At 35.8% G+C, this 14,018-nt stretch overlaps 1 protein-coding gene across 1 annotated transcript in view; it reads left to right on the top strand.

The window, feature by feature from the left end:
* Positions 1 to 3,545: 3,545 nt before the first annotated feature.
* Positions 3,546 to 14,018, top strand: part of LOC149074933 (cuticlin-1-like) — a 76,072-nt gene continuing 65,599 nt past the window's right edge. Inside the window, exons 1-2 of the mRNA XM_089245881.1 lie at positions 3,546 to 3,857; positions 11,020 to 11,057. Coding sequence (XP_089102007.1) covers positions 3,848 to 3,857; positions 11,020 to 11,057 — 48 coding nt within the window. The 5' untranslated portion in view covers positions 3,546 to 3,847. The remainder of the gene's footprint in view (positions 3,858 to 11,019; positions 11,058 to 14,018) is intronic.

The following is a 14,018-nucleotide window of genomic DNA, read 5'->3' as shown; positions in this document are numbered from 1 at the left end:
TGAGAGATGTATTTCAGTAATTAATGATAAAAACATTTTAAGAATTAATGAAAGAATATTTCCAGAAAAGTAAAAAATAAATAATGTCCTCTTACTGTAGAATTATGGCGGTTGTCAACTCTCCTATCAGGATGACCAAGTTTCATCTCAGAAAAAGATGTGGGGTTTTTATTTTACTTGTATCCTTTTTTGCGGGGATTTCGTACAATTTTCCGTTTAAAACCTGTGACTTTCCTACAAGGCCGTAGCGAGAGGGGAACCCGGAGGCTCGCCTCCCCCTTCCGATATGTGGAATAACCTAGTTAAGTCTAATGTTCTATCACTCTGCACTCCTCCCTCTCCAAAATTTCGAAATACCAATTGGCCCCCCTCGGACGAAAGACATTTCTGACTACGACCCTGCTTTAATATCTCTCAGTCAGTACGTCGGAGGAGTAGCAGACAAAGAACATTTTTTCCCCCTCTCACTCCCCATTCCATCGGAAACTTTTCACTTGAAAACATAATTTTTTTCTTTCTATTTCCCCATTTCCGTTCAGGAGAGCACAATCGTTTCACTGCATTTTCCCTACTATTTCCCTTTTTCTTCTGGGGAGTCAGCCCATTTCAATAAGGCAAATTAACCTTTTTTTTTCCTCCGTTTATTCAGGGAACGATAGAGAGGTCTTCTCCAATAAATATATCCTTTCCTCTCCAGGCGGAAAGGTGAATACCACTTCATTAACACAAAAACTTTCCTTTCTAAACCCCCCCCCCCCCCCTTTTTCTGTGTAGTCAGCGCGTTTCAATCAGGCACCGTTACTTTTTGAAGTGAAACTTCTTTAGGCGGGGGTAGTGAATTTTCAGATGGACGTCAGAAAAAGCGAAACGGAAGAAAGGAAGGGGACGTAACCTTTCCTTTCCCTCAATGGGGAAAAGTGAAACGGAGGAAAGGAAAGGGGACGTAACCTTTCCTTTCCCTCAATGGGGAAAAGTGAAACGGAGGAACTGAAATGACGTAAGCTTTCTTTTCCCCCTCAAAAACGGTTGCCTGTACCATTTTTGCGGTTTGTGCCGGACAAGGGCAGTTTTTTACCTTTCCTCCCCTGACGCCGCTTGAATCGTAGAACGTCCCTTTTAGAAATGATAGATGAGCGATGCACACAGTTCTTAAAAAAAGAAAATCGGATTAAGGTGGAGTGGGAAAAAGCGTGTGTGTTCCCAGGCTTCGATATCTTGCTACCAATAAAAGATAGATGTGAGGCGATGTGAGTCTAGTCATCAAATCAGACTTAAACAATCTAGAAGTGTCACTTCTATCGCCCGAGATTTTCACTCAGATTTTTTCTTCCTTCCAGTCAGGGGGACGATAGAGTTTCCCCAATAAATATATCTTTTACCCCCTTTTCAGTCGGGAAAAATCACGACCTCCTATATAACCAGGTTATCTAGGTGGTCGTGGAAAAACGAGAGTTTCTTCCCCCCCGAACCTTTACTTCCCCCATCTCTTCCCCCCGCGTCATTTGTTTGTTATCAATTAATGGTAATAGTCAATTACACTATTTTTTCCCCTTTCCGAGGGTCGACTCTCCCTCCTTTCTAGAAAAAAAGTTTCCTTTCTCCCCTTTCCTTCGAAGGTTAGCACTTCATGATCAAGGAGAAAGTTATTTTCCCGCTTCATAATTGTGGGTTTGAAGGGGTGGTTACGCTTCACACTTACAGAACATTATTATTTTCCCCCCTCCCCTCTATCTCACTTCCTTTCCGTCGGGACAGGGATAATATAGGGCCCCCGCACTTTAACTTTGCGGGTTCGTTTCACTCAAGATATATAGTTTTTCTTCCATTTCCTCTTTTTTTTTCTGGGGAATGAGCACGTTTCAATCAGCCACCGTTACTTTTTTTCTTCCCTTCAGTCGGGGGGACGATAGAGTTTCCCCCATGAATATATAAAATTAACATATAATATATATTCATATTTTTCTCCTTTCCAGTCGGGAAAAACAGGAGTTCATCTCTCTGAACTGTTTCTTTTTTTCATCATTCTACCCCCCCCCCTCACCGTTAGTTATCATTATCAATTTTAATGGAAAAAGTCACAGCTACACTATTTTCCCCCTTTCCGACGGGGAGGGGGGAATGTTTGGTCAGACCTTCACAATAAAACAATATTATTTCCCCCTTTCCATTGTGTGTGTGTGGGGGGGGGGGGGTAAGCTCCATTTACAGAGCATTATAATTTTCTCCCCAACCCCCTTCCATCAGGATGAGGATGTGTGAGTTGATCACCTCAACACTCAGTGAATAGGAGATTCTCACTTTCCCCCTTTTCAATAGGTAGTCAGTACATTGCAACCAAATAACATTTCTCCCCTTCTCACTCCACGTTCGACTTTAATAGGGAAAAAAAATCCCTTTTATCTCCCCCCCCCCCACCTTTTCTTTCGGGGAGTGGAATCGTTCCACTCAACGATCACCATTTTCTCTCCAATTCTTTCCCCCTTTTCTTCCATGGGGGTGAGAACTTTCTAATCAAGCACCATTTATATTCTTTCCTTCCTTTCCGTCGGGAAACGATAGAGTTTCCCCAATATCTATTCTCTTTTGTTTCCGGTCGAGGGAAACAAGAGTTTCCTCGTTTAAACCGTTACTGCCCCCCCCCTTTTTGTTTTTCTTTTGTCTTTCTTTCAGGTCTTTGTTTTGTTTTTCTTGACAGTAATTAGTTAATTTGAATTTCAAGTCATCTACACCATTTTTTCCCCTTTCCGACGGGGGGAGGTCTCCCCTTTCCAAAAAAAAGTTAACTTTCCTTTTCTTTCACGGCATCAAACTCCCCCACCCCGAAAGTAGATGCCGGCTATACGTACAAGCGAACACTCGAGAATCGTAATTCAAACAAACAATTGTATTTTATTACGAAAATATTCATCATTCTTTTGGGTATTTGTTTTCTGGTGCCGTCGTGATCAATCAATTCACTTAATAAATAAAATAGACAGAATAATAATGGAACAACAATACTCATATACGGTACAACAAAACAAAAGGACGATAAAAAGAAGAAAACTAGAGAATGGTTGAAATGAAGGTAATTGGATGTCGAATTCCGGCGGGAAAGGGTTTTCCTTCCAGACACTTATCCATGCACTTTTCCAGTAGCTGGTTCGTGTGCTAAGAGGACCGGTCGACTAACCAACCGGTGAGCCCCATCATCATCATCACCACCACCACCATCTCATTCCAATGAGTTTTTTTTTTTTTTTGTTCCTTTTACCATTCGTGGTATCTTCAGGTATAAGATGCTGGTGTGTAGTTCGATAGCGAAGGGGGTAAGGAGAGAAAGCGACTAGTCGATCAACCGGCGGAATCTTTCTTTCTTTCTATCTACCTTTCTTACGTGGTGGAATAGACGTACGACTGACTGTTGGCAAAAGGAAGGAAGGAAGGAAGGAAAGATGAAGAGTCACGAATTATACGAATCTTAAGAAGAAGAACTAGTCCTGAATGGCTGGTAACTTCGGGGTGAGGTAAGGAGTGACTTAAGGTAGAAGAAGGAGGGGTAAGGGTTGCCAAACGCAGAGAAAGTCTTAACTCTCTCTCAGTTTGAGCGAAAGTTCGGCCAGAGGAAGAAGATCCATCCATCCATCCAGTCAGTGAGTGACTTTTTCCCTTCGAGGAAAGTGGTTTTTTTTCTTCTCCAGGGGCCCCTGCTCCGTACGTACGATCATCAACATCCATCATCGATGCCCCAGCGAACGGCCACGATACCACTATTAGCATCATCGTAGTGTTTTGGACTTGGGATCTGTGTAGTGTTTTTTCTAGTTTCTGATATCTTCATGGTCATCCTTAACAAGAACTGTCAAACATGATTTTTGGTAAGTGGATATCCATTTTGTCATCATTCGGGTTTCTATTATTGAATTTTTTTTTTTTTTTTAAATAACTGGATTTAAAATTTTCTATTAATTTCATTCCGAATTTTTTTCATAAATTTCAAAATCCATTAATTCCTAATAAAATATCCATCAAATTTCCGAAACTTGTATTCAATGGGGTATTGGAAATAGGCTTTCAACGTAATAATGAACTTGGCATTGTCCATATAGGAAGCAAATTAGCTTGTTTAGCTTGTTTAATCTTCAAATTCTTGTTTAGCCATAACCTTCTTCATCCTCAAATCTATAGCACTGTGTCATCTATGGACTTGGATGCCCAGTGCTGTCCTAGAAGCTAAAGAATCCATGATTACTAAGATTATCATGAGACAATTACCATCAGAGTTGTCCAAATTTCCAAAAAAAACTTCATTGTAGTATTCGGTTACGTTACCTCGTTCACCCGAGCATTCATTTAGAATATTTAAAATGTTTTTGAATTTCGACACTCATAAAATTCATAAATCTTTATTTTTCCAATTTTTTTTTAAATTTTAAATTTTTTTATGTATTTCTTGCGAAGAAATAATTTACTTGGTCCAAATTTTTTCAGTCAACACGATGCAGGGTATATTCATCTTCACATTCAATTTTTTCCAGAATTTCATTGCTAAATTTCATGTAAGAATTAACACTTTTCCCAGAGGCACTTTCTCCTGGAAGACATCTTAAAAAGCCCCTTAAAATTCAAATTTAAGTACTGCCTTCTGATGTAATCTCCCAAAGTTCATACTCACTATATTTCTAACTCAAAACTTACACAATCCTATAAGTCAGAGCTTCTCTCTTTTATCCAAGGTGTTGTTGTTGTTGTTTTTTACTCGAAAAAATAGTTCGAATTTTTGTCAATAGATGGTGTTACACGAAAGCACGCCACTGGAATTGAGCGAAGTCCTATGAAATGCCGGGTATACGGTAAACAGATCATTTCTGAATTTTTCTGGTGCTCACATAAGGTTTTACATTGTGATGTTGTTGGAAAAAGCACTATTAGTGAAATTTTACCTCATCCATGAATCACCGACTGAAGCCTTACTAACGTTTCGGAAACAGAAGAGATTGAGGAAGGTTCGGGTCTAATCACTCCTGCTGGACTGGTTACTCTGGCCCTCTATCGAAACAAATTGAACTAAATTTAAAAAAAAAAAAAACTTTTTGTGAGACTAACTTTTCTGCAAACCGCTTTCAACCGCTTTAAGAATTTTTGTAACTTTTTACGAGTTTATGGGACACCCTGTATGTTATGGGTTGCCTTCTTAGGCTGCGGGATGGCAAGAGATAGCGTTGTTTCGTGTAGGGCATCTCCAGTAGCATCTACTCTTCGGGAAGTGGAGGAACTTGGCTGCATTCGGTTCTTCAGGTTTAGATTAAGAGCATTAGGCCAAGGCTTTTAGAGAATCACTTATATTGACTTTCTAGAAGATTTATAGCGTGAAAAATAATTTGAAAAATAAATTAGTTTCATCCCTGGACTTGAGTGATTGAGTATTTGCACCGATGTGGGCCTGTTGCTCGATATGACCGTGCACGTAGTGAGGCGACCACGAGGGACGGGAGTGCATAATAGGGACTAGCGACGAAAACAATTGCATAGTTTTGTCCTACATCGCACATACCCGAGTGAGACAAAGAAGAGAAAGAGGCCGCTCAATATCAGGTGCGGGAATCGAACAAACATGTTGTTTTCACCTCGATCTGCCGATTGGTTCGTTTCTCCATTTTTTTTTTATTTCCCTCTTATGCGAAGGAATTGCCATCATCATCACAGCCTCACATTTCAGAATTTTCTCTCTGTCCCCCCTCCTCCTCTTTTACTATTTGCGGAAATTTCCTCCATCTCTATGAAATTTTTTTCTTTCTAGTCGCAATTTTTGGGGCTTGTACCTCTTCGCTCCATCATGAACGCAGCCCGTGGAGAGACTTTTAACGAGGAGATGAGCTCGCGCCTTGAAGTTGGGATCCACAGAAAACCAATTTCAGCCGACCACCACTGTGGCACCGGTGGGGGTCGAACCTGGGTCCTCGCGCTGCTAGTCCATGTCGATGCCCACACGAACGCATAGCAGCTTCATAGTGGGAGCTGTATGTTAGTTAGTGTAAGACTTCTATGCCGGAAAAGAACGAGACATTACACCGAATTCTCATACCATCAGAAACGGTGCTTTGTTTTGCTATTACGATTCTCCTCCCCCCCATCCCTGACCTTGCGGTTTTAAAGATTCCAATTCAATTCATTACATATGTATGTACATTTATATCTGAGCAAAGGGTTCCCAAGGGGTTGCAGAAGAGAAAGGAAAGGGTTCAAAAACAAACCATTGACGGTCACGGAGGCCTATTGTTCAATTGTGTCTCAACCAAGAAAGAGACGCATTAAAAGAGAAATTATAATAATGGCCGTCAAAATGAATAAATTGTTGTGTGGCCCTCTCTTCACTCTCTCTCTCTATAACGTGCATTTCTTTGGGAAAATCCGTTAGTCCGTAATAACAGGACTCTCCGTATAAGAAGAGAAAAGTAAATGAAGAGCAACCGGTGGTTATTTATAAAAGGACTTACAATGAACGGAGGAAGTTTTTTAGCGTGACGTTTACAATCATTTCAGTCACTTTTTAATTCGTCCCTTTTTCTTTTTATGATGCAGACATTACACAATGTGGATATTTTGCTTGCATGACCTCATACATTATTATGGTTGTGACCGTTGGCCACCGTTGTTGTAGCTGTTTCCTCTAGACGAAGAGTTTGGAATTCAATTGAATCTTTCTTTTGTGGCTATGATGTGGTTCCGTGTGAGTTGGTGGCCACCTACGTAGAATGGATCTCGTACATCATTTTTTTTTTTTTTTTTAATTTTTGTCTCATTTTGTCACTAATGGGTGAACTGAGCGGTACCCACAGTTCCGTTCGGCTGAACCGCCCAACGTCCCAGACTGAGTACGGTTGGAGAATGGTATGCCAATTGCACGACTGTCATGAAGCGGTTCCATTGTCACAAAGGAGGTATTTGAAGAATGACTGGGCACATGCGGAGGTTGGGAACTATTCGATGGTCAGTTTCCTTTGTAGAATACTCCAATCAGTCGATGATGTGCTCATTATAACGCGCTTATTTCCCTTGACAATCAATGTTAATAGTCTGGAGAAAGGTAAATCCCTCCACTACATAAATGTTATTAATCTATTGAAATTTGAATTTCCATCTATCAACCCACCGTCGGGAACAATTGGCACAGGCCCCTTCACATTTTCTGTTTACTCCCCCTTTTCCAGATGGCACTGGCAGTAGCACCATTGAGTAGCTGTCTCTTATATCGTAAGGTTTGAGTGCGTAACAGTCAGTTCGCTCAAAACCTAACCGAACGTGAGTAGTGGCCCAAGGGATCTTCTAGGCTCATTGCGCCCGATTAAGCAACAAAATTTTGGAATTTAAGTATTTTAACCCTCTAGTTCACGGGTTGGCTGTGTGAGGCCCATCCACATGCATTTCTCTCATTTGCCTACAGGTGAAAGGGACAATTTTCTTGAAGTTCTCGCTAGTTTCCTTCCGTCGCGCGCATTCGGATTGACAGGCGCATAGTGCGGCCATTTCTTCACCTCGTTTTTGAGTGTTTTTTTCTTCTACTAACACCCCCTGATAATGATGTTCATCACTTGACAGTTGTATGAATGAACTCAATCAGGTGTTCATTGTTTTTTGAACGTGTGTCGATGAAGCACATTGCGCCTGAACTCAGCGATTAGGATATTGCGCCCGACGGAAGATTAAAGTTTGAAATTAAAATCTATTAAAATTTGAAATTTGAAATCTATTAAAATTTGAAATGAAATCTATTAAAATTTGAAATGAAATCTATTAAAATTTGAAATGAAATCTATTAAAATTTGAACTTAGAATCTATCAAAATTTGAAATTGAAATCTTTTAATATTTAAAATTTAATTCTATTAAAATTTGAAATTTAATTCTATTAAAATTTGAAATTTAATTCTATTAAAATTTGAAATTTAATTCTATTAAAATTTGAAATTTAATTCTATTAAAATTTGAAATTTAATTATATTAAAATTTTAATAATATTTTGATGCACCAGTTTCAGTGCGATATCGGAGCTGACAACTCTGATGAATTGCTGTTAATGATCATCTTCCATTAGGCATTAAGATTTCGACGAAGCTTTAACAATAACCTTGCGTATTTCTTTACAGATTTGGGTTGGGTTGACTTGAATTAACTTGACATAGCTATTCATTATTTAATTTAATAGTAAAGACATGAGTTGAGCCTTCCCAAGCCTTTAGTGCTGGGTTGGATCACTGTTGCGTCGTCAAGTCATCAGATTCAAAGCGTATATCCCCCGGGACAGCGAGCGTAAGCATGTGCTTATCATGTTTACCAACGACGCGACACTTGGGTATTATGCATAATCGCCGGTGAAAGTGTTAATTTGCTTAGTAGTCATTAAATTTACCAACGACAGTTGGGTACTATACATAATAGCCTGTAAAAGTGATAAATTTAGGGAATTTTATCAAAATTGCCAAAATTCTCGACGATTACGCATAAATACCGATAAATACGATTACGCATAATATTACCACATTTGCCGTAACAGATACACTTCTACCTTGAACAATTTAATGGGGGGGGGGGCAAATACGCGGTTACGGAGACCTCAACTCTCGGGCAAGATGACTTCTCAGGTTCTTAAGGCTGAAGAATATGATCTGGCCTTGTGATAATCGAATCGTATTTTTCACGAAAAAACTGTTTGATTCATACTGTTATCATCGTAGTGTCAATGGCAGCTGAAATAACACGGATCGAAGTCATCTTCGTTACATAATCGATAACAAAATTGATAAGAAAACCACCTTGAAAGATCAAATCTCCATCTTCTACAAGTTGCCATGAAACGTAGCCAATGAGCCGTTGCACGAACTCTATCTCTGAATTTATGAGGTCCTTAACGTTGAATTTAGGATAGCATAAGCAAATATTGATTATTCATCATTTGGATGCAAACGCTGTCACTTTTGTATCGATTTATAAAAAGTGAGGACTTAAAAGAAGCATTCAGATTTTGCAGAAATATGGAATTGATAAAATCAATATCGAATATTTCTCTTTTACTTTATGTTAACAAACACGATTTTTCTAGAAATTCATTCCTATAAAATTGTTTTGAAAAATTCGATGATATCTATTTTTGGAAAAAATATTGCGTAGACCAGAGTTTCTTAACCTTTTTCAGCCGCGACCCAAAATCAACAACAAAATCAGCTTCGCGACCCATGGAACTGTTTGTTTTTCGAAATACTAAAACCACAGTGACCCAATAAGTGCATTCATAGCAGAAGCATATAGAAATGTCCTGTCCGCTTGTTAATACAAGATTCATTCAAAGACTGGTTATTTGTGGAGATAAAGATTACACAAGGAAGAGATTCATCCCTGCCCCCACGGGGACTCGAACTAGCACCTCCTAGAGATAGAAGGACTCCGCAGTCTGCTTGTGATGTCAGTAAATAGCCCATTTTCCCTCAGAATATTCAGGGGAAAAAATTCCCTGCTCGTGCCAGTATCATAGGTGTGAGGAAAAGAAATGATCGGGCTCAGAATTGGCGATTTCTATGCCCCACATCCGATCACTATGCGGTATTTGTGAGCCAATCAGGAAGATTCCACGCCAAAATAAGAAGAAACGAAATAGGATGCTGTGCTTCAAAATGTGGCAAACTTGCTAGGTAGTCTGAATGACGTTTATGGCAAACAGTGCAGAGGCCTTGTATCTCTAGGAGGTGGTGCTCGAACCCCGGTCTTTCGCTTGCCGGACGAGTGCTCTACCATCTAAGCTATGGAAGCAGATAGAATATTTTGACCTTGGAGCGTATATATATGTTGAAAGGCTCCGCACATGGACGGCAGCAGCAATCAACTAATACCTCGTGAATGACATAGGCCACCAGATGGCCACATGCATTTAGAAATGTCCTCTCCGCTTGTTAATGCAAGATTCATTGAAAGACTGGTTATTTGTGGAGATTAAGATTACATTGGATTAGATTGTAATCTTCAAATAACCAGTCTTTCAATGAATCTTGTCATCTAGGAAGCCCCTGCGAGTCAAGTATTCTTAGGAATATTTTCATAATTATCTCCATGAGTGAATTCTTGTTTTTAAATATCCCACAAAAGTTATAAACAATATTTTTTTGCGGTTGTAGAAGCATATTTCATGAAAAGCAAAAATTTCAAAAAATAATAATTACTAATTCCGAACAATTCAGAAAAACTATTAATATTTGCAAGTTGCAAAAAATCACGAAAAAGTGAAATTTAAAAGTTAAGAAAATTCAGAAACATTGAAAGTTAAGAAAATTCAGAAACATTGAAAGTTAAGAAAATTCAGAAACATTGAAAGTTAAGAAAATTCGCAAACATTGAAAGTTAAGAAAATTCGCAAATATTAAAAGGGGAAAAAATTCACAAATATTGAAGTTAAGAAAATTCACAAATATTGAAGTTAAGAAAATTCACAAATATTGAAGTTAAGAAAATTCACAAATATTGAAGTTAAGAAAATTCACAAATATTGAAGTTAAGAAAATTCACAAATATTGAAGTTAAGAAAATTCACAAATATTGAAGTTAAGAAAATTCACAAATATTGAAAGGAAAGAAAATTCACTCATATTCAAAGTTAAGAAAATTCACACATATTCAAAGTTAAGAAAATTCACACATATTCAAAGTTAAGAAAATTCACACATATTCAAAGTTAAGAAAATTCACACATATTCAAAGTTAAGAAAATTCACACATATTCAAAGTTAAGAAAATTCACACATATTCAAAGTTAAGAAAATTCACACATATTCAAAGTTAAGAAAATTCACTAATAATTTCACTATTATTATAAGAAATTCACAGAAAATTATTCACAAGTTTGAACACTTTTTATAACAACATAATTATAATAAAAAAAATAACAACAAAAAAAATAATTATTTAATTTTATCAAGAAAACGACACATTTTTTTCAATATTTTTCACATTCCGTAATGTCATTAACGTTGAAATTTTCTTTTCCTCATTACAGATTACAGACGTCATATTGGATTCATCGCATATATAACAGTAAGTCCTCAATCATATTTTTTCAGAAAAATTATCCGTAAAAAATAATTTCAATAATTTTATCATTTCTATTCTAGAGATATCACGCGATATTTTTACCCGGCACATGAGGCATATTTCGCGATATTAATCGCATTATCCTCAATGCGTACGTGTGAAAGGAACTTCCCCTTGAACTTGAATTCGGAAAAAATGTTATTTTCATTTAATTGATTTTATTTTTTAGTTAAGAAAATTCACAAATATTGGAAGTTAAGGAAATTCACAAAGATTGGAAGTTGAGAAAATTCACAAGTATTGAAAGTTAAGGAAAATCACAAATATTGAACGTTAAGGAAATTTACAAAGATTGGAAGTTGAGAAAATTCACAAATATTGAAAGTTAAAAAAATTCACAAATATTGAAAGTTAAGGAAAATCACAAATATTGAAATTTAAGGAAAATCACAAATATTGAAAGTTAAGGAAAATCACAAATATTGAAATTTAAGGAAAATCACAAATATTGAAATTTAAGGAAAATCACAAATATTGAAATTTAAGAAAATTCATAAATATTGAAGGTTAAGGAAATTCAGAAATATTGAACGTTGAGGAAATTCAGAAATATTGAAAGTTGAGAAAATTCACAAATATTGAAGTTAAGGAAATTCAGAAATATTGAAAGTTAAAAAAATTCACAAATATTGAAAATTAAGAAAATTCATAAATATTGAAGGTTAAGGAAATTCAGAAATATTAAACGTTGAGGAAATTCAGAAATATTGAAAGTTGAGAAAATTCAGAAATATTGAAAGTTGAGAAAATTCAGAAATATTGAAAGTTGAGAAAATTCACAAATATTGAAGTTAAGGAAATTCACAAATATTGAAAGTTAAAAAAATTCACAAATATTGAAAATTAAGAAAATTCATAAATATTGAAGGTTAAGGAAATTCAGAAATATTGAAAGTTGAGAAAATTTACAAGTATTGAAAGTTAAGAAAATTCACAAGTATTGAAAGTTAAGGAAAATCACAAATATTGAAGTTAAGGAAATTCACAAATATTGAAAGTTAAGGAAATTCACAAATATTGAAAATTAAGAAAATTCACAAGTATTGGAAGTTAAGAAAATTCACAAGTACTGAAAGTTAAGAAAATTCACAAGTATTGAAAGTTAAGGAAAATCACAAATATTGAAGTTAAGGAAATTCACAAATATTGAAAGTTAAGGAAATTCACAAATATTGAAAATTAAGAAAATTCACAAGTATTGGAAGTTAAGAAAATTCACAAATATTGAAAGTTAAGGAAAATCCCAAATATTGGAAGTTAAGGAAATTCACAAAGATTGGAAGTTGAGAAAATGCACAAATATTGAAAGTTAAAAAAATGCACAAATATTGAAAGTTAGGAAAATTCGTAAATATTGAAGGTTAAGGAAATGCACAAATATTGAACGTTGAGAAAATTCACAAATACAGACTACAGACGTTATATTGGATTCATCGCATACATCGCATATAAAACCCCTCAATCATATTTTTAAGAAATTATATCCGCCAAATCATTTCAATAATTTCATCATTTCTATTCCACACAGAGACATCTCTGGATATTTTTACTCGTTACATGAGACATATTTCGTGATATTTATCGCATTACCCTCAATGCGCATGCGCAAAAGGAACTTTCCCTTGAACTTGAATGCAGAAAAAAATGTATTTTTCTCATTCCATTGATTTTTTTTTAAAAATAAAAAAAAGGGAAAATATTTCCTGTTGTTTTTCTTTTCCGCCATTGTATGTGAAGCGGTATAAATGTATGCAGGTATGCACAATACATGCTGGAGATTTAATGGTCGATGACGTGCCGACTCATGCAATGCAAGAGAATCGTACGTACGCGCGTATGTACGTATCTCGGTGACATGTCATCGTTTGTTTCCTTGTTTACCCCTGGGCTATTCTTGAGTTAATAGCTATTATTATCCGTGTTTTTAATCGTGGAAAAACATATTGAACCCGGATAGGCAGAAGGAAAATTAATTTGAAATTTATTTTTTTTATGTTATTTATCATGTTTTGGTGCGAATATAATTTATAAATAATTGATTTTTTTTTTTCCTCCGATGATATTTAAGTTTATAATAGATTACAAACGAGTAGTAATATGAGTGGTAACGATAACAAATCGGTTCCGAGAAGAAAACCTTTCATTACCGGACATTCACCGGACATGAAAACCTGTCCGTGATCGTGATGAAATGTGATTATTTTAAAAAATAAATTAATTTATCTTTTTTTTTTTCAATCTGAGTATCGTTTTAAACTTAGGAAAACATGTATATTATCTGAAATATATTCTTGAAATTGCTATGTCCTATTGATTGCATCAAGGATGGAAATTTGTTTTGTTTTAATTGTATTGCTTCCAGAACCCGGATGGACTGAGGTGGTGTGATAAGGGTCGTAAAATATTAGGAGCCGTAAAATAGGATTTTGGTTGCTCGATATGGCACCTAAGCCACGACTTTTATCAGATTAATGAAAGAAATAATTGCAGGAGAGAAATGATTTCTCGGAATCAATGAGAATTCATAATTAGTAAAACTGCAAGGAATAGTTTCAAAATTAGTAAAAATTCATAATTAGTAAAAAAATGCAAGGAATAATTTTCAGTATTAGAAAAAATTCGTAATTAGTAAAAAATGCAAGGAATAATTTTCAGTATTAGTAAAAAAATTATAAAAAATATGAAAGGAATAATTTTCAGAATTAGTAAAAAATTCAGAAATAGTGAAAAGAATAATTTCAGTATCAGTAGAAAAATCACAAATAATGAGAGGAATAATTTCAGAATTACTAGAAAATTCAGAAATCATAAAAGGAATAATTTCAGAATTACTAGAAAATTCAGAAATCATATAAGGAATAATTTCAGAATTAACAAAGAATTCAGAAATAATCAGAGGAATGA

The sequence above is a fragment of the Pholcus phalangioides genome, unplaced genomic scaffold, assembly GCF_987345545.1.
Source record: "Pholcus phalangioides strain wild (caught in Gottingen) unplaced genomic scaffold, Ppha-v1.0 ptg000016l_1, whole genome shotgun sequence".
Lineage (NCBI taxonomy): Eukaryota > Metazoa > Arthropoda > Arachnida > Araneae > Pholcidae > Pholcus > Pholcus phalangioides.
Note: the sequence above shows the minus strand (reverse complement) of the source record. Positions and strands in the feature narration are given on the sequence as shown.